The sequence below is a fragment of the Mustela lutreola genome, chromosome 4 (genome assembly GCF_030435805.1).
Source record: "Mustela lutreola isolate mMusLut2 chromosome 4, mMusLut2.pri, whole genome shotgun sequence".
In the NCBI taxonomy this organism is placed as follows: domain Eukaryota; kingdom Metazoa; phylum Chordata; class Mammalia; order Carnivora; family Mustelidae; genus Mustela; species Mustela lutreola.
Window position 1 is genome coordinate 148,982,075 of NC_081293.1, and position 21,201 is coordinate 149,003,275.

General features: G+C 42.0%; 1 protein-coding gene across 1 annotated transcript in view; it reads left to right on the plus strand.

The window, feature by feature from the left end:
• The window catches only part of DNAH11 (dynein axonemal heavy chain 11), a 322,374-nt gene that overhangs the window by 193,190 nt on the left and 107,983 nt on the right, over window positions 1–21,201 (plus strand). The window contains exons 55-56 of the mRNA XM_059171331.1: window positions 11,284–11,445; window positions 19,701–19,934. Of these exons, the coding sequence (XP_059027314.1) occupies window positions 11,284–11,445; window positions 19,701–19,934 (396 nt within the window). The remainder of the gene's footprint in view (window positions 1–11,283; window positions 11,446–19,700; window positions 19,935–21,201) is intronic.

The following is a 21,201-nucleotide window of genomic DNA, read 5'->3' on the forward strand; positions in this document are numbered from 1 at the left end:
TCATGTGAATGACCACCCAGTATGGCTTTATCATGGAGGAGTGCTGTCTTCCATCCCTCCTGCCCTTCATGCTCATACTTGAGTTGCTGGAAGACAGTCCCACTCTCACGGACAGCTCGTCCAGTCCCAATCCCAGGCCCTGTCAGGCTCTGCCCTTCTGATAGTGTTTTGCTGATCAGGACCACACCTCTCTGAACATAGTACCCTAGCTCTTCCCTTTGCATTTTTTGATATTGTTTACATAAAAGGAATGGAAAGAACATCAGAGAGACGAAAGGCATGACCTTGTATTTTGTATCTGAGGTTCACTGCTCTTGAAATTTCATAAAACAGCAAAACATTTTTGTCTTTTGGAGGTAGGGCCAAAGAAAAGAGTCAGGGATGATTTCAGGGTCTGTGGCCTGAATAAACAGGATAAAGGACATATCATTTATTGAAATAGGGAACCTGAGGGGAGGTGTGCCTTATACTTGTTTGGTGGATGAGGATAAATAAAAAGTTCTGCCTAAAGTTAACTTAACATGCCCATTATGCATTCAAATAGAGACGAACAGGATTTAGTTGAACATAGCCATCGGAGTCTGGAGAAGAGGGTGGGACCAGAGACGGAGTTTAAAGCCACCTTTGACCACCACCCATGGCTTAGATGAGGAAGTTGTGACCTGTGAGAAGAGAAGTGGTCCAGGTGCTGGTTCAGAGCAAGTTAGGATGCAGATGTCAAAATTTCGTCTTGCTCTGAAGAATATTTCACATTGCCGTCTGTTGACTCCTTGATCTGTCTGCTGGGCCTCAGCAAGTATTTGCTGATTGCCTGTGGTGTGCTGGTCCCTGGGCATAGGATAGTAAGCAGGAGACGGCCCCTGCCCACTGCATTGTTGGAAAGACCAGCCTGAACCTCACGAACTGAGTATACATTCACACCTCTCTGTATGAGAAGGAAGGGGTATATGGGATAACAAAAGCCCGGACGAGAAAGGTTTCAGTGAGGTGGAAAAAGGATTGGGAAGAATCTCTAAGATGTCTGTTCTCATAGATATCATCTCCCTTATTTTATACTATAAAAGAAATTTTTAACACCAAAAGTGAAGGGCTTATTCCAAGACTAAAGGATTTATCCATTTCAATTGAAGAAACTTCACATTCCAAGGAGCATGGTCCATGTTTTTCACATTCTGCTTCCAGTTGGGTGTGGGGTTTTCCAGCATGGTATGGGGCTCGTGCTTGTACGTGCATATGCGTGTGGCCTTACCACCTCATGCCAGCAGAAATGCCGACCGCTAGCAGAGCAGCACAGATCACAGGCCAAAAACTTTGCATTCGTGGTTCAGCTCTGGGCCTCTTGGGTAGATCGTTAGGCACCAAATAGCTGTTTGAGAAAATAAAAACAGAACACTGTTATACAAGTGTACAGTGCAGACCGGCCTGGAAAGTAGTATGGGGGCACTTGAGTCACTGGCATCAAGCAGGGCAGCTGAGACCAGGGAATACATTCCCCTTGTAGACAGGAACCTATAATAGGAGGTACCTAGTGGGGAACAGAACTCCTACTGTCTTTACTCCCCAGGAATGGACTTGCTTCTGGCTCTCTTTTAGGATTACACATACAGTTTCTTTATGAATTGAAGAGTTTTGTTTAAAGAAAGAAAAGAAAGAAAGAAAGAAAGAAAGAAAGAAAGAAAGAAAAGAAAAGAAAGAAAACTCCCTGATGTAGGGGTGCCTGGGTGGCTCAGTCAATTGAGCAACCGGTTCTTGATTTCGGCTCAGGTCACAGTCTCAGAGTCATGAGATCGAGTCCACAACTGGGCATGGAGCCTGCTTAAGATTTTCTCCCTGCTTCTGCCTCTGCCTCTGCCTCTTCCTCCCTTCTAAAAAACAAAAACTTCCCAATGTAAAATACTATCTCTTAGAAAAATTAGTACTGATCAATAGACATAAGTAAAAGGTAGTGTGAATTATGTCTTTGTGTGTTACCTAAAAAGAAAATAAAATATAAAAATGTATTGAATGTGTATATGTTGAAGGTGCTGTTGGAGTTCATGAAAAATAACTGAAATTAAAAGGTTCTTGGGTGGTGGTTGATAAGGGAAATTAAAAGGCTGATAAAATGATACTAAAACAGTCAAACAAGGGAAGAGTTTTTCTGCTAAACTTCCTAAGAGGGTTCTCTCTAGAAGACTCAGATCTTATCACTCTTGAAAAATACTTAGACTTTAGAGGATAAATGCAAACCTAAGTTATGGACAGAAGCTTCTGAAGTAAATATGTGGGAGGGTTACTTCTATCCGAGAATATATCAACTGGAAAAAAATACAGAGTGACAGTAGCAATTCAAATTTCCATTACAAGAGGAAATGGACTGAGTCCTGTTAGTGATATACAAATAAATATGTACTTACAATGGAATCTTACCCAAAAGAAATTGAAACATATTACAAAGCACAATGAAAAATGGGTTATTGCAAATGAGTCCTAATACCTGTGTTAGGGGGGAAAAAGGGGAGAAAATTCTATGGTATGGATTCCGAAAGCAAGATGCTGACATCCAAATATTAGAGCTGTAGAAGTACATAGATGGTGATTTCAGGGTTTGCTTCTTACTTGTGAGAATTTGCTTTTAGAAGAGAGCACAGCTGTATGAGGCATCATTAACTTTATTTTCTTAGCAGTCTTTTCTCTGAGTCCACTGTTAGGAGCTAACTTAAGCCAATTTGGTTATCCGCAGTTGTCGGGGATTATTTGGGAGGAGGTGTATGTTTCAATGATCTTCAGTACTTACAGGTAGATGGCACCTGTTCCGGAGTCGGGGAGCTCTTGTGCCCCAGTATCCCAACTCAGGAGTGTCTCAAGGAGAGGAAGTCTCAGACTGAACTCAGGCACACAGAGTTTGTGTGTAGCACCTAATTTAAAATGGTTCTTAAAGGTTCAAAACCAGCTCTGTGAGCTTACTGCAGTCTTAGCTCTGTTCTTGTAGGAAATTGAATAGCTCTTACTGGAAGGATCCTTTGGGGCAGTGGTGGCAATATTCTCATGGTAGGATCCAGCTGATTTTCTCACTGGAATCACATAAAACAATTTTTCTGTAAGCTGTTTTCCACAGGACTGGTCAAAATCCAAGTCTAAAAAGCCAAGGGTGTAATTGTTAGGATACTTCGATATCTAGACTTTCCTCTTTGGTTTATACAGCGGTAGAGGTAGAAGTATAATATTTCCATTTTCCTCAGATATCTGGAGCACTCTTCCTTTCATCAACAAGAAAGTCAGATCCGGTGTTCATGATGCCAACTAAATCAATCATTTATGTTGATGAAAGAGGCTAGCTAAGAGCTCAGATAGCTGACTCTGCATGTGTGGGTTTCCATTAGAAATGGGAAGTGCTGGTTAAGCCTCCCTGGCCTCTGTGGTTTCTCTTGGTACTTCAGATTCTAACCAGTGGCCTCCTAAAATATAAAATGAGAATTTACATGCCTGTCATACAAGAGTGAAGTTATTTCAAAAGTAAGTTATACAGGACCAGATGGCTCTCACTGGTGAAGTCTATCAAATACTTAAATTAGAATGAATATTAATCCTTCAAATTCTTCCAAACAATTGAAGAGGTAGAAACATTTTACAAGGCCAACATTACCCTCCTACCAAAGCAGACAAGGATGTCACCAGAAAATAAATTACCAAGGCCAGTATCCTTGATCGAAAGATAAGAAAATCCTCAACAAACTAGGAACAAACTGAATTTAATAGTATATTAAAGCAACCCTACCCCATGACGAAGTGGGATTTATTCCAGGGATTCGAGGATGGCTCAACATCGACAAACCAATCCACATGATGCACCATATTAACGAAACGAAGGATAAAAATCTTATCATCTCAATAGACATAGAAAAAGCATTTGAGAAAACAGAACATTCATTTGTGATGAAAACTCAACAAACCGAGAATACACCTCAGACAACAAACTCAAACTCAGAACATACCTCAATGTAATTAAGGCCATATAAGACAAACACACAGCCAACACCAGAGTGAACAGTGGAAAACTGACAGTTTTTCCTCTACGATCTGGAACAAGGCAAGGTTACCTTCCTACTCTTACCACTTTTATTCATCACAGTACTAGTACTAGAAGTCTCAATCAGAACAGTTAGGTAAGAAAAAGAAATGAAAGGCATCCAAATCAGAAAAGAAAAAAATATGTCTCTACTTGTAGATGACATGATTTATGGAAAACTCTAAAGACTTGACCAAAAAAACTGTTAGAACTAATAAATGAAATCAGCAATGTTCAGGATACTAAATCAACACAAAAAAATTTTCTTTTCAGTACACTTACAATGAACTATCAGAGAAATTTAAGGCAATGTTATTTACAGTGGAGTTAAAAAAGCAGGGACAAATTTAAGGGGATGAAAGATCTCTGCACTAAAAACTAAGATGATATAGCAAGAAATTGAAGACAGAAACTGAAAAATATCCTATGCTTGTGGATTGGAACAATTAATATTGTTAAAGTATCAATATTATCCAAAATGATCTACAGATTCATTGCATCTTTACCATGATTCCAGTGTATTATTTGCAGAAATAGAAATGAAAATCCTAAAATTTGTGTGCAACCAAAAAAGGTCTCACCTAGCTAAAGCAGTCTTGAGAAAGAGCAAAGCTGGAGGCATCATATTCCCTGATTTCAAGCTACATTATAAAGCCATGATAATCAAAACAGTATGGTATGGGCATAAAAACAGACACATGTATCAGTGGGGCAGAATAGAGAACCCAGAAATAAGCCCATACTTCTATGGCTAATTAATATTTGACAAAGAAGCCAAAACTATACAGTGAGAAAAGAATAGTCTTTTGAGTAAATGGTGTTGGGAAATTGGGCGGCGACATGCTGGGCCCCTATCTTAAACATAAGAAAAATCAACCCAAATGGAAAGAAGACTTGAATGGAAGACAATCTATAACTCCTAGAAGAAAACATAGGGGGCAGTCTCCTTCGCAGGAGGTCTTGGTGGTGATTTTTTAGATTTGACACCCAAAGCAAAGGCAATAAAAATAAGCAAGTAGAACTGTATCAAACTAAAAAGTTTCTTTAAAAAAAAAAAAAAAGATTTTATTTATCTGAGAGAGAAAGAAAGCTTGAGCAGGGGGAGAAGCAGAGGGAGCGGGGGAAGCAGACTCCACACTGAGTGTGGAGTCCCATGTCGACCTCAGTCACAGGATCTTGGGATCATTACCTGAGCGGAAGACAGAGGCTTAGCCAACTGAGCCATTCCATTCCCCCAAATTAAAAAGCTTCTCTTCAGCAGAGGAAACCATCAGCAAAATGAAAAGGCAACCTAATGAATGGAAGAAGATATTTGCCAACTACACATTCAGTAGGAGGTTAATATCCAAAATATACAAGGACCTCATAAGCTCAATAGCAAGAAACCAAATAGCCCAATTGAAAAATGGGCAAAGAACCTGAATACTCCTTATTTCAAAGAAGGTACACAGATGGCCAACACATGTGTGAAAAGGTACTCAGCATTACTCATAACCAAGAGATGCAAATCAAAACCACCATGAGATAACACCTCAAACCTTTTGTTGTTTTCTGTTTGTTTTTTAACGTTTTTTAAAATTTAAATTCTAGTTAACATCCAGTGTAGAAATAGTTTCCAGTGTACAGTATAATGATTCAGTGCTTCCATACATCAACACCTGGTGATCAGGATAATAAATGCCTTCCTTAACCCCTATCATCTATTTAACCCATCCCCCCACCACCTCGCCTTGGGTAACCATCACTTCTCCCAGTTAAGAGTCTGTTTCTTGCTTTGCTCTCTTTTTTTTCTCCTTCACTCATTTGTTTTGTTTCTTAAATTCCACCTTTGAATGAAATCATATATTTGTCTTTCTCTGTTGGACTTATTTCACTTAGCGTTATATGCTCTAGCTCCATCCGTGTCATTGCAAATGGCAAGATTTCATTCTTTTCTATGGCTGAGTAATATTCCAGGGTGTGTGTGTGTGTGTGTGTGTGCGTGCGCGCGCGTGTGCACGTGTGTGCATGTATATCACATTCTCTTTACCCATTCAGCAGTTAATGGACACTTGGGATATTTCTATTTGGATGTTGTCGATAATTCTGCTGTAAACATGAGGGTGTATGTATCCCTTCAAATCTTTTTTTTGTATCCTTTGGGTAAATACCAGTAGTGTGATTATTGGGCCATAGGGTAGTTCTATTTTTAACTTTCTAAGGAATCTCCATACTGTTTTCCAGAGTGTCTGTACCCGTTTGCATTCCCACCAGCAGTGTGAAAGATTGCCCTCTCCACATCCTTGTGAACACCTGTTGTTTCTTTTTTTTTTTTTTTTAATTTATTTGACAGAGAGAGAGAGATCACAAGTAGGCAGAGAGAGAGGAGGAAGCAGGCTCCCTGCTGAGCAGAGAGCCCGAGATCACGACCTGAGCCAAAGGCAGCAGCTTAACCAACTGAGCCACCCAGGTGTCCCCAACCCCTGTTGTTTCTTGTGTAGGTGATTGTAGCCATTCTGACAGGCTTCAGGTGCAATCTCGTTTTAATTTTGATATGTATTTCCCTGATGATGAATGACATTGAGCTTCTTTTCATGTGTCTGTTGGCCATTTGGGTATCATTGGGAAAATGTCCATTCATGTTTTCTGCCCCTGTTTTAATTGGATTATTTGGGTTTTTTGGGTGCTGAGTTGATCAGTTCTTGATGTATTTTGGATACTAACCCTTTACTGGATAAATCATTTGAAGATATGTTCTCTCATTTCATAGCTTACCTTTTTTTTTTTTTTTTAATATAGTTTTGTTGGTTGTTTCCTTCTCTGTACAGAAACTTTTTATTTTGATGAAGTCCCAGTAGTTTCTTTTTGCTTCTCTTCCCCTTGCCTCAGGAGTCATATCTAGAAAGAAGTTGCTACCTGTGTTTGCTTATAGAATTTTTACGGTTTCAGGTCTCACATTTAGGTTTTTAATCCGTTTTGAACTTACTTTTTGTATGGGGTGAGAAAGTGGTCCAGTTTCACTTGTTTGCACGCTGCTGGCCAGTTTTCCCAGCACCATTTGTTGAAGAGCCTGCTTTTTTCCTATTGCATCTTCTTCCCTGTTTTGTCAAAGAATAATTGACCATATCATTGTGGAATCATTTCTGGATCTTCTGTTCTGTTCTCCTGACCCGAGTCTCTTTTTATACCAGTTACATACAGTTTTGATCATCACAGCTTTGTAATATAACTTGAAGTCCAGAACTGTGATGCCTCCAGCTTTGTGCTTTTCTTTTTAAAGATTGCTTTGGCTCTTCAGGGTCTTCTGTGGTTCTGTACCAACTTTAGGATTGTTTGTTCTAGCTCTGTGAAAGATGCTTCTGGTAGTTTTCACCTCACACCTTTTAGAATGGCTGTCACCAAAAATGAGAAGTAACAAATGCTGGCGAGGGTGTAGAGAAAAGGGTGCCCCGGTACAGTGTTAGCAGGAGTGTCAGCTGGTGCAGCCACTCTGGAGAACAGTAGCGGGGTCCGTAAGAAACTGACAGTCGCAGTACCCTGTGATCCGGTAATCCTACTTCAAGGGATCGAACTAAAGGAAACAAAACCGTTATCTCATAGAGGTACCTGCCTTCTTGTATTCACAACACCATTATTCACAGTAGCCAAGGTACCAAAACAGCCCAAGGGTCGGTCAGTGGACAACGGGCATAAGAAGATGAGAGAGACGCACACGTGCACCCACACACCTGGACACAAATAGAAAGGAGTATTTTCAACCTTAAAAAAGAAGGATATTTTGGGGCGCCTGGGTGGCTTGGTGGGTTAAGCCTCTGTCTTCGGCTCAGGTCATGGTCTCAGGGTCCTGGGATCGAGTCCCGCATCAAGCTCTCTACTCAGCGGGGAGCCTGCTCCCCACCCCCCACTTGTGATGTCTGTCAAATAAATAAATAAAATCTTAAAAAAAAAAAAGAAGAAGAAGGATATTTTGTCATTTGGAACAGCATGGGTAAATCTCGAGGCATTACACAAAGCGAAATATGCCAGGCAGGGAAAGTGAAAAACTATATGGCATCCCCTCCATGTGGGATATTGCCCGGGAGTAGGGGAAATAAGCACCAGTGGGTAAAAGGGCATAAATTTTCAGTTACAAGATGAGTAAGATCTAGGGATCTACCGCATAATGTGGTGACTACAGTTGAAAGCACTGTATTGTGTCACTGAAATGTATTAGGAAAGTAGAACTTAAATGTCCTCAACAACAGTGATAACAGAGAATAAACATATGGGTTGATGGATGTGTAAATTGACGTGATGGGAGAGTTCTTTTACACTGTCTAGGTATATAAAATCATCACGTTGTACACTTGAACTACCTTAGAATTTTGTCAGTTATACCACGGTAAGCCTGAAAAGGTGAATAAGAGATAACCAAACACCCTTTTTTAAAATCTCTGTTTTTATTTCTTAAAAATCCTCTGCTATTTTAATCTCCTGAAATTAAGAGAAATACAATAGCAAAATTATCCAGGATGATTTTTCCCCATTGTAACATTCCTCGAGGTAACCACTCAAGTTTATTTACCTGTAATTGTGGAAACTTTTTTTTTTTTTTTTTAAGTAACACAGCATGGAGTTGATGGAGCTCTATTCATGCTTCAGCAGGTGTGAGGAGGGCTTTCATATATATCAGTATGTTTTCCTGGGGACGCAGGGAGGTAACTGATCATTTTGGAGATGCAGGCAGTTCAGTATAATTAAGAAATGTGACTGTTCTTACATTACCTGTGAACAGGTTGCAGGGTTGGCATTCCATCCCATGATCACCATAAACGTGGAGACCATTTTAGAAAAGAACAGAATAACCACCAATCTCCAGACATTAGGATGGGCTCTCAGAAAAAATCTCACATAGGACTACTATCAGGGAAGCTGGATGGCAGGAGAAAATCTGTGCTAGATTTCTAGCAAAACTAGAAATTACTGAGTAATGCATTGGGTCAGTACTTGCACAACTCAAGTTTGGTGTGGTTTTGGCCTTTCCCTTCTTAGGAAGTACTAATAACCGAGCATTTCCTGTAAATTAGTTCCCAAGGCCTGTTTTAAAGGATAGAATTTAGGTTATCCATGATTATCTAATTTATTTAAAATCCTCTCAGTTTTTCATTTTCACTCTCTGTATAGAAAGAGACTAAAATTCTATGGTATTCACCCACTACAGGAGCACTGAAAATGGTAAGTGTTTCATTAAAATATTCCCATAGAAAATTTTCAACTAGAAGGTTGTAATGGCGGGTGTCTGAGTCACCTGGAGGTCTTGTTGAAAACAAACTGCCAAGCCCCATCCAGAGTTTCTGATTCCTTAAGTCTAGATTGGATCCAAGAATTTGCTTTTCTAACCGGCGCCTCATAATCCTTTGAGAATCATTGATGTCCTGCCAACCGCCCTCTGCGTAAAATGTAGCTGGCATTACGAGGATCCTTATTTAAGCCATAATAAATAACACAGGGAAAGATGTCTTCAGCTGTAAAATTGTAGGGAAGAAAAATAATTCTTTCAATGAGGAATCTGTATTATCTTTCAGTAATGAAGTTATGTCACTATATTAACTCAAAGTATTTTTCCTTGAGGCTTAAACACACATGGTTCAGATACTTTGTTTTCTAACAATTTCCACAGACCTGATAGTGTGCCAGTAACAAGAAGGGAAATGCAGTAAGTTTAGAAAAGATGGAAATATTTAAGATCTCAAAGGATGCTTCCCCCCCCCCCCTTTGCCTTGGCTGTAATTATCTATAAATGAAGCTTCTAAAATTGCCAGGAATGAGAGAGAAATTAGGTGTGGAAACCAAACCTCTAGGACAGAAAGAAATATTTAAGTCCGGGGAGAAAGGAAAGCTGGTGGGGCAAACCTAAGAACTGTGATGGAAGTGAAAAATCTACATTGTAACTGAAGTTCATTAACCCAGTACATGCACTCTTAGAGCAAGTATGTAGTTTGTAACTAGACTGGCGTATAATGAATACATGATCCGTCAGCTTATGTATTATTAAACATTTCAAATATTAGGATTTAGCTGTCAAGTTTTTCAAGAGCCATAGTATATAAAATAAACATAGTGAAAACACATGTTAAATAAGATATTATATGGCTTCCTATATGCTGGAGATTTTTAGGATGTGAATTTTTAAAATGTTCTAAGAAAAAAATACCATGCCTTTTGAAAAATCATTTCATTGGTTGCCCCATCTCAAAGGGTTAGAGACTGAGTCGAGAGACTTCCAAGCTTTGTTTTCTCTCAAGTTTGTGCCATTTCTAAAGAAGAGGAAAGCAGGACGGTTGGCACTCTCACACCTTAGCCCAGCTGGTGTCACTATTAGCCCCAGTGTTGTCGAGTCCATGGGAACCTAGGAGGGAAGGGAGAGGAGGAAAGGAGTGCTTCCTGAGCCCCTCCTTGTGCTGCCTCTTCACATAGGGTGTCTCATCTGAGAGCCGTGTGACCCTCAGAGATGCCCAGACAGGACCCTCAGACCCCCACAGCCCTTCATCACCCCACCCTCAGCTTGTGGACCCCGCCACAGCCCAGCTCAGGCGCTCCTGCCAGATAGAACCCTTGCATCACGACAGAGAGTATGGAAACATAATCAGATGTAAACTAACTCTTAAATCATCAAATGCACTGAACTTCACTTTGAAACCAGAAACTTAAAATGTTCTCGCTGGAAGCATGTATAAACTGCATCTCTTATTCCCTTGAAAAAGGGAAGAATGCAAGTGGATTTATTTTAAATAAAAACAAAGTAAACCTTCAGGATGATACAAATTGTTTTTAAGTAAACAACAAAGTTTTACTGGACCTAATAAATTACAGAATGGAAGGAGACAGAAAGTGAAAGTATTGGTATAATTGTATCATGGTGATTTGGTTTGGATATTGGTTTGGATATTTGTGGTCTATCGCTATTCTGTTCCTTGGGTAATAGAAAAGAATACGTTTCTAACTCTTAATGATGATCCAAAATGCTTTTTAAAAAAGGAGAGGGACCAGCTGGAAGGAAAGTACTCGGCTGTGTTTCTGAGTGTTCGAGAGGGGCAGCCACCTGCGGCAGATTTATCCTTTGGTTAGCAAGGAGGGCGCTTCCCCCTCTCTAGGGCTTTAGGATAGCTCCATGTCATGCTTAGCTACGCTCCTTGCTTTCATTGTCTAGGACTGCGATGTAATTCTTGGCTCACTCCTCACCCTCCCCTTTCTGCCCTGCCCCCGTGTCTCCACAGATCATTCTGTGTTTCTCTCCTGTTGGTCACACGCTGAGAGGGAGAGCTCGGAAGTTCCCAGCCATAGTTAACTGCACGGCTATTGACTGGTTTCATGCGTGGCCGCAGGAGGCTCTGGTCTCAGTCAGCAGGAGGTTCATTGAGGAAACCAAGGGAATTGAGGTATGCCGAGTCAGCCTCTGAATCCCTCTGTCTCTCTGTCTCCCACACGCGTGTGCACACACATACACACACGCATACTCACTTGGACCAAAGGTCCTCAAGAAAGAAGTAACTTCCACAATACATCTCCTATCCCTTTTATTAGAGATAAGATCATCTTGGTTTTCATTCTATGGAATGTGGTGGTTGACCTTTTTGTATCAGGTTGAGATGTCTGTGCCCACAGGCAGCACACGCAGCACACCAGCGGTCTATAGACTAAATCTCCTGAAAGCCAGGATCATTACTTCCTTGAATCATAATAGGGTTTGCTGAATACGAATCCTTCAAATCTACAAACAAAAAAGCAGCCACCCATAGTCATGCTGGGCTTGATCTTAACAAAGCAAGGCAATGGATTGTGATATTTTTTCTCATTATGGTATGGATGGGTGAAAAATCAGCAGTCACTAAGTCAAATAATGCATCTGCTTCTTTGTTTTATGGATTTATGTTCTATAAATTAGGTTTGTCATTTGACTGTAATGAAATTTGCACATCCAATTACATTTTAAAATGGTTGCCTGAGGTTTAAAAAAGCACTTCCAGTGCACTTCCCAACTCAGACGGGAAAGGAATGCAAACATAAAGGTATCATTGAGGCTTCCTGGAAATGAAAATTTATTGGTATCTCGCGCCTCATGACTAGATAGCTTGGAAAGGTGGTGGTTGCGGACATTGCCCAGAGCGGTTTGTCTTCCGAGTGCACTGAGCGATACAGCTAGCATGGGTCAGACATGAAAAGTGATTCTCGGAGCCAAAAATAAAATCGGGGCTATGTAAGGAATGAGGACTGCTTCCCGTTGAAAGTGTCTTGTTAGCAGAGACAACCCCCTCTGGCCTCCCTTCATCCCAAGAGCATAACTGTCACTTCTCCAAAGAATCCTTTCAAATTTTGTTGAATATCTGTTGTGGCCAGATAGTTAGAAATCTGGGCATGGGGGTGCCTGGGTGGCTCAGTGAGTTAAAGCCTCTGCCTTAGACTCAGGTCATGATCCCAGGGTCCTGGGATATACTTGCGATCTCTCTGTCAAATAAACAAATAAAATCTTGAAAAAAAAAAAATCTGGGCATGTTTGCACACTTATCTAATTATTTGTGGGCAACTAGTGTTATTGCTCATTTCTTATTTTTATGGATAGCTGTATTGTAATGAGGTTTATTGTCTTTTCAGAAATGTCCATTAATCTACTTAGATGCGGAACTGATATGCGGCACCTAAAACCTGTATATATCATAAAGCCTTTATGACATTCAAATACTTCTACTTCCTTTCTCCTTTTTTCACACACCTAAAACATTTCTGTAAAGAAATGAAAAAAAGGGGCACCTGCGTGGCTCAGGCAGCTGAGCATCTGCCTTCAGCCTGGGTCATGATCCCAGGGTCCTGGGATTGAGCCCCACAGCTCATCTCCCTGCTCAGTGGGGAGCCTGCTTCTCCCTCTCCCTCAGCCTGCCACTCCCCCTGCTGTGCTTGCTCTCTCTTTCTGTCAGATAAGTACAATCTTTTTTAAAAATGGAAAAAAAAAAAAAAGATTGCTTCTGTTTCTGGATGTTTTTTTCACATCCAGAAAGTTTTTCTTTTGCCCGTCTCAATACTCAACATTGGATGCACTTCCCTGGACCTTTAAAACAATGGCTTTCTGGCTAACGAGTGAAAAATAGGAATGTATCATTTGATTTTTTTTAAGTGATTTTCATGTTTTCCCGCTGGTCAGGAGGCACTGCAAAATGCTTCTTAAATTGGGGGAAAGGGATATAAATTTGTGCTCATGAGTAGGTAAGTGGAATCATAGACACTCCCAGAAGAGGTTAATTTCTGTGTGAGCCCCTGCTTTCCCCCTTCACTGCGTTTTCCTGAAGAGCCAAAGGAGCCCCACTTAAATGGAGACTTACCACTAGCATCAGATAAAGTCTGCCAGAAATACTTTGTACTTCAAAATCTGAAAACACATTAAATATGACAATTAATAGTGACAGTTATTTAAACCACACATTTCTCAAGCTCTCTCCAGGGTCACTGCGTTACTGGAATTATACAGGACCTTGTTTTTTTCTCCTCCTCATTGTGAGAAGGGTGCAAAATACCAATTTATTACAGAATCAGTATGTTCCCTTCATAATTATGTTTTAAACAGTTCATTTGAACCCATGGGGGTTTGCTGAAGACCAGTGTGCTTCTCAGCTTCATATTAATTTCTCAAAGGGGAGGAACCCAAGGCTAGGAAGTAGCATGGTTTTTCTTAGTGTGTTTGGCATGGTGCTTCTTTAAGTTTCTTGCCTTTGCTTCCCCGGTGCACTTTGTCCTGCCAAGTCAGGTGCCACCTGACGAATAGCTAGTGAAGCAGACGGAGCTTTGATCCGCCAGTGACCATTGACATCTGCTGGATGAGGCAGGACTTGCATCCTTTTACGTCCAAAGCCGTCCTGGCAGGTGCTAGGCTCTATCTCACGGTGTCATGACGCCTCCTATAGGATGCCGATTGTCAAAGACGAATTTTAAAAGTGCTTAAGCCCCCTGTCTGTTGAGCGGAATGGTGCCTGCAAACAGCTCAGCCAGATGATTTCGTCTCAGTGCCCTGTGCTTATTTAACTTTCCCACCTTCCCGAATTATCATTCAGAGTGCAATGTGTCTGTCTTCTTCTAAAAATGTGTGGTGCCTCGTCTGCAGAGGTCAGAAAAAGCTTTTACCTTTTTTTTGAATGGGCACTAACTCAATCGTTTCCTTAGTTAGAATTTTCAACATCAGGACTGAATGGTGGCTGCATCATTTAGGCCCTTCTCAGTTCTTGACCTTATTTGCTGAAGGTGAGGTCGTTTTCCAAGGTGACCCCCTTTCACCCCCGAGGAAAGGATTCGTGAAAGGCAAGCAGTGTCGTGTGTGTGGACATATGCTCTTCCAGCAGGACGCAACTGGCCCCCAGTGGTGCGCGCTGCCTGTGTGTGAGGAAAGCTTTGCACTACTTTCCTGCTACCTGGTGTTGAACTAAATGACAGCTGGCCGGTGACTACACTCACTCGTGAAGTATCACCTTGGTGTCAGCATACACTCCTCACGCCTCAGGTTTGGGAGTGCAGATGGGGACATGTGGGGTGAGGAGCGAGAGAAGGAAAGGCGCCCTGGGTATCCCTGGAAAAGTTAGGAGAGACGGGTGTTGCAAGATCGGTGGTGGTGTTGGTTTTTTTTTTTTTTTTTTTTTTTTTAAAGATTTTATTTATTTATTTGACAGACAGAGATCACAAGCAGGCAGAGAGGCAGGCAGAGAGAGAGGGGAGGAAGCAGGCTCCCCGCGGAGCAGAGAGCCCGATGCAGGGCTCGATCCCAGGACCCTGGGATCATGACCCGAGCCGAAGGCAGAGGCTTTAACCCACTGAGCCACCCAGGTGCCCCGTGGTGTTGGTTCTTGACTCAAAGTGAGTAACAGACACCCAGGGGAGCTGGGGCTGAGGAAAGCAGAAATCACAGAAGGGACGTGAAAAGGTGAGACTCTGACTGCAGAGTGAGATTTGCACTGGGAGCCGAGCAAGGTGGAGGACCCGTTCTTTCTGAGCATATCGGCCGCCTGACAAGCTAAAGTTCTCTCTCCTGTGGATACGGCACAACTGAATAATTCTGTAAGGTGAATAGCATCAGCTTTTTTCTCCATGAAATTCATTAACTTCCCGATGCCTCTGCTTCTTCAATCCAGAGCTTGCGGCAAGATCTGGTAACAGATGAATAGCGTATTTTACTAGCATTTGCTGATCTGATCAGGAAAAATGCCCTGGGGAAAGTTTCTTTACGGCTGTACGTGAAGACTGATCTCTTCAGTGAGTCCCTGAGTTTTAGAAATGGTGGGGACAGTGTGAAGAGTAATAAGCAACCCTTTGCTAGGGATAGGTATGTTGGCAGTGTTTTTCCTACTGACTTTGAGCACTGTTTTGTTTTTGAAATACAAATGAGGATTGCTCAATATGAATTTTAAAAGTAGAAAGCCTTGTGCAGTAGAAATTCTGCAAATTTGGGGGAAATCTCCTCCTCCTGAGAAGTACTATAGTCATTTTAAAAGTCAGGACAGAAGCAAATCCAATCAAATTTATCCTGAAACTGCCTACACCTCTAACCGGCTTAAGCCTCTATTCCGACAGGAGGGGAGACCCCCGTGGCTGTTAACATCCTCCCCTGTTCTTCAGCCCGCCCTTCCTGTGCATGCACACTAATACACCGTTCATCATGCATTTCTTTTCCTGTGTAGATTAATCAGATGAAAAGCAGAATTGCAAAAAGCGGTAGAATTCCGCTTTCCAGAGTTTTTGCGGTTAGATAAACTTTAGGAATCCCCTTCACCTTGAAAGAAGGTTCAAGTTACAATAGCTGCCTATAAACCTGGACTTGGTGTTAAGCCCAAAGTTGAAGTCAGTCAAACAGAGGCATCACTCCCTCCAAATCACAGCTTTGTGGCTTTTCTGGCCTCTCCAGAACCAGCTACAACATCTGCCTTGTCCCACTGGCTCTGGGAGGCGGAGCTGGGTTGCCTTTCACCTCTTCGCCGCCCACCCCCCACCCCCCCCCCAGCCCCCCTCCCCCGTCCTCAGTTGCTCCTTTCTCTGGATGTTGTGTCAGAGACCAGGGAGGCTACCTTCTCAGTGACTGGAAACTCTTGAAGATGGCTGGTTTAGGTTGGGTTTGATATTGCCTTTCGCCTTAGAGAGTAGCCTCTCCAATTAGAGATAAAACTTTAAAGACATGAGCAACCTAACAAAATGCACTCACCAGGCAAAGTAAAAAACAAACAAAACAAAACGGAGACACCAGTGTGTGGTTCAGGAAACTGCTGGGTGCTGCATTTAACACTCGTGGCATTTAACACTTCCTGTCTAGCGGAAGTCATCTTCCTGGGACCAGCACCAGTGCAGAGGGGCTCATCGACTCTACTCACCACCCTAAGGAAGGGATCCTGGGCTTCCCAGGTGAGGGGATGGGGGACTGATATCGTGGCACAGGATCACTGAGCAGGTAAGGGCCCCCTCAGCCCTTGGACGCCAGAACCCACAGTCTTAAATCCTGCTCGGAACTGGTGAAGAGTAGTTGGACTGTTCTGGAAAAAAGAATACAAGGAAAAGAAGAAAAGAGGCAGACTCAAAGGAGAGAATACAAGAAGAAAAGAGACAAACTCAAAGGAGCGCCAAAAATCTAATCTTGGATTCTGAGGGCGGGACACAGGGCAGGGAGTGCTGTCCTTTGCCCAGCTATACAGAACTGGGAAGGTACCCCACGTCTCAGGATTCAAACCCAGGATCCCCAGCGGCCTCCAGAATCTTTTTTTTTTTTTCTCGGAGGGAATCAGCATTATGGGAACTTACGAGAAGTGCTCAAATGCAGCACTGCTCATTTCACGTATCATTACATTTTCTTTAATAAACCAATTTTACAACCACAGTATCTAATTAGTCTCCATTATTGAGCACCCCCAAAGGAGCTAAAAAGTACAAATAATGGATTCTTAAACCCAGCAGTTTGGAATTACTATAAAATAACAGATATTAAATATGTGTGGGTTTTTGTATATCACTTAGGCTTCAATAGAGCTGTAGAAAACAAACATAGAAATAATTCCCGAAAACAACTTTCAAGGAAGGGGTATGGGACATCCTATGTTACAACATGATCCCAAGTTAAACTTAAAAAAGAGTTTTCCTTTCATCTCCATCCTCTCTGGTCCCACCTTCTCTTTCCTGGAATACAGAGCTCCTGAAAGTCCGAATTTAAAAAAGTACGGACCAATGTAGTCTTGAGACCAGCCGCCCGAAGGCAGGTGTGAGATCCTGCAGAACCCAGGGTGTTTGATCTGATTTTGTATCGGCCTCTGGTATTGGTTTTTGTTTGAATTTTGTGGTCTGTTATTTTCAACACCAGGGCCACACTGGGCACTTGCTTTAAGAGTCAGGTGGCAGGGTGGTGGGGGGGGGGCTTGCTGAGGCGACTGCTGCCACTGCTTGAGAAACGTCACCCCAAATAGCAGACTTGTCTCTGTGTTTACAGGGAGCCCAGCAAGAGAGTCAAAATGAAACTTCATTCTAACTGTGAGGGAATAAGCCACTTCACGCGTGTATCCATTGACGCATCGGCTGCAACATTGTTTTCCCGGGCATTTCAGTGGAGAAATCTTGGATTTATAACCGTGTGATACTGGCACTTTGCTTATTTAGATTTTTGCTCTCACCATGATTGGCTGCTGAATGACGACAGAATCAGACCCCCTGGTTTTCCTTAGGGGACCCAATGTAGCAGGAGGGACAGTCTCCGCCTGCATCTCTGAAAACAAAAAATACAGCCTTGCCTTCCCTTCTCTGCAGCAGCACCAGCAGCCATATCCTCCCTGCACAATGCCCCCCCCCCCAAAAAAAAAGAAAACTGGAGATAAATGAATGGCAGAATAAATAATTTATGCTAATGAAATTACTGCAATTAGTAGTTCTACAATGACCCTTTTAAAAGCCACAGCTGTTAATGTCAGGAAGTGCTGTCACTACTGACCTTATCATAAGAGAAAGTGACAAATTGAGAATGCAGGGAAGACCAGTCATCAAAGAGGTCTGTTCTGGAACGATTAGAGTTTTCTGAAAAACAGTGTGAATTACAACCAGCTGCTCCCTGGCTCTGCAAGTCTCCCATGCTGTGCCATTTTGTTAAGCCCGATAACAATAGTTATTTTGCCCCATTGAGACAAGTTGTCTCGGGCCACTTCCAGCTCTCCCGGAAACCATTTCTTCCATCCCAGATTTACAAATGAAACTGTTGTTGGAGAGAGCTTTTCAGGGCAGCCTAGGAGCCTCCTCATAAGGATCATGGTTGGGTAGAAGCCAGGTCCTCCCCCACCGACCCCCGCCCCACTCGAGGAAGGACGTTCTTGGCCAGGGAAGTATTTACATGGAGAAAAACGTGCTCGCTTTTGGTTCATTAAAACAAGCTAGGACAGGAATGCATTTCTATCCATGTTTATGTCGCAGGGAAGTCTTTTAAAAAATCCCGCAGGGGATCTCATTTCTATGGAGTTCTAGAACTTCTTAAGAAGTTTACATTCTGAGTCCCCTATTAGGTAACATTAAACACGTCTCAGATCTGGAGAACAAAGACTACTCAGGATTTGCATCATTCTATATATACCTTTGGCTTTAAAAACATTATTTCAGTTACTGGCGAGGTGGATTTCTGGGACGCAGGATGATCCTATATATATGTACTGAAAACCCTCTCCCAGAATTTTCATGAGGTGGGAAAGCTAATGTTTAGACATTGCTCGGGAGCGGTTGCTTTTCACCAACAAGAACTGGCTTGTCTCCTCTCGAACCCTGTTTGTAATATTAATGGTGCAGGTTGGAAACGCTGCATCCCCAGCCGCTTGTGTGCAATTTTCCCAAAGACGTCTGAACGTTATTGACAACACTTTGGTAAATTATGTGTGACTTTCCTAAGAGTTGGTGTAGCTCATTTAATTCATATTAATTGATTTTTAGGCTTCCCTTGATTAATTGAACCTGGTTCATCTTGTACAGAATGCAATAAATAATCATTAAAATGAGGGAGATGTGACTCCACAAATTAAAAAGTTAACTACTTCAGAAGTCATAGAGGACAAAACAATGAATGGTATAGTAGGGGGTTCTCTAGTAAACCTTCCAAGGGAAGTTACTCGGGTTTTTTTTGTTTGTTTTCTGTTTTGTTTTGTTTTCCAAATGAGAATAGAAATGGTATTTTTCTCTTAAGCCTTACCATCCTGTTTGTTTCTATATGGGTTCTTATAAAACTGTATTTTTCAGTTTCAGCTGTGTGTGTGTGTGTGTCTATCTGTCTGCTACAGTTTAGTTTGAAAGCAACACCAAAAATCCTTGTTAGAGTACTGTGTCTCAATTTCTCCATTTTGATAGATAAAAATCACGTTGTGAAAGCTGTGTTTGTGTTATATGTTGGCTTTTGGGTTTGGTATGTCGAGCGCATAAAAATCCTTTGCCCTACTTGGCAAAGCTGAATGCTTTATTGTTATCTCTCTAATCCTGTGGCTATCTCTTAAAGACTAACAAGTCTTCCCAGATCCTCCTGTAATTTGTTCTGCTTAAAAACAACAACAACAACAACAACAAAACTACATAATTTTTCCGATTATTCTTTTTTAAAATTGCATTCTTGTCTTAATTTGGGAGAATTACTTGTGAATTACAGTGTTTATATTTTCAGCCACTGGACAAAGATTCTATTAGCCTCTTCATGGCACACGTTCACACCAGCGTGAATGAAATGAGTACCAGGTATTACCAGAATGAAAGAAGACACAACTATACCACCCCAAAGAGTTTTCTAGAACAAATATCGCTGTTTAAGAATCTGTTGAAGAAGAAACGAAAAGAGGTATCCCAGAAGAAAGAGCACTTGATGAATGGCATCCAAAAGCTAAAAACCACAGCCTCTCAGGTATGATCAGGATGTGTTATTACTGAGTAAAATGTATGCTCTTAAAGTGAAAAAATAGGTAGTTACTTGGAAAACAGCATTTCAACCCATTTGTATAAGATGCTCAATACTAAAACGTGCAGTTCAGTGACACCAAAACAACACTCCTCATGCTTTCATAATCCAGAAGGGGATTGACCTGTTCCTCTCTCATGCTGGTTTGGAAAGAACACTTCACTTGTTGGCCTGACTCAGTGCATAGCTCACTCCCATCTTCTGTCTGCCTGTTTTGGTGCCCTGTGTTCACTGTTAGGAATTCTGTCACACAGCAGTGGAATCTTTTGGCCTCAGATTCTCAAGAGAGTTATTTTCTGTCTGGTGACACAATACAGTTTGCTCTGCTTGAGGTTCCTAAGTGTAGCCATTTTGTCCCATCTCGGTGTCTCATCTCCTTTGGTCATCATTTCTCTTCGAACAAAGTGCCCAGTGTGGTCTTTGTCCTCGATCATAAGGCCCCTGCTACCTTGAAGGACAGTAGGAAAGAGGAAGTCAGAAGAGACTCTGCAAACCATGTGTGGGTCTCTACATCTGTCATTTCATCGTAGAAATTATAAACATTTTTATGAAGTTAGTGTTGCTACTACACTTTTTTTTTTTAAAGATTTTATTTATTTATTTGACAGACAGAGACCATAGTAGGCAGACAGGAAGGCAGAGAGAGAGAGGAGGAAGCAAGCTCCCTGCTGAGCAGAGAGCCTGATGCAGGGCTCGATCCCAGGACCCTGAGATCATGACCCGAGCCAAAGGCAGAGGCTTTAACCCACTGAGCCACCCAGGCGCCCTGCTACTATACTTTTATAGATGAAATTTAGGGAGTTAAAGGCCATGGAACCTATGAGATAGGAGTTTGAACCCAGATTTGTATTATTCCAAAGCTGTTGTCCATAGCCCAATGCTGCCTCTGTGACCAGGGGAGAAAAAAATGAGAAAAAGAAAACATGGAGACTTTGGAGACTGGCTTGGCTTGCTCTGAGGCATCTGGGCTCTAGGGATGGAGAAGGAAAAATTCTCCCTGGAGGTCCCTTCCAGGCCAGGAATTCCAGTGGGCTTCTTCAAAGGATTGTCACTTGGTCATAGTCCTCCCCATTTGAAGAGATTGGGCCGGTTTCCTTCCCAGGTGTGTCACGTGGCCTGTCTGTACCCAGGCTACAAATAAGCACACGGTGGTGCCTTTCACTCTGAAGGCTGCCTGGCCACGTCTTCCACACAGTCTGTGGCCAAAGCACCT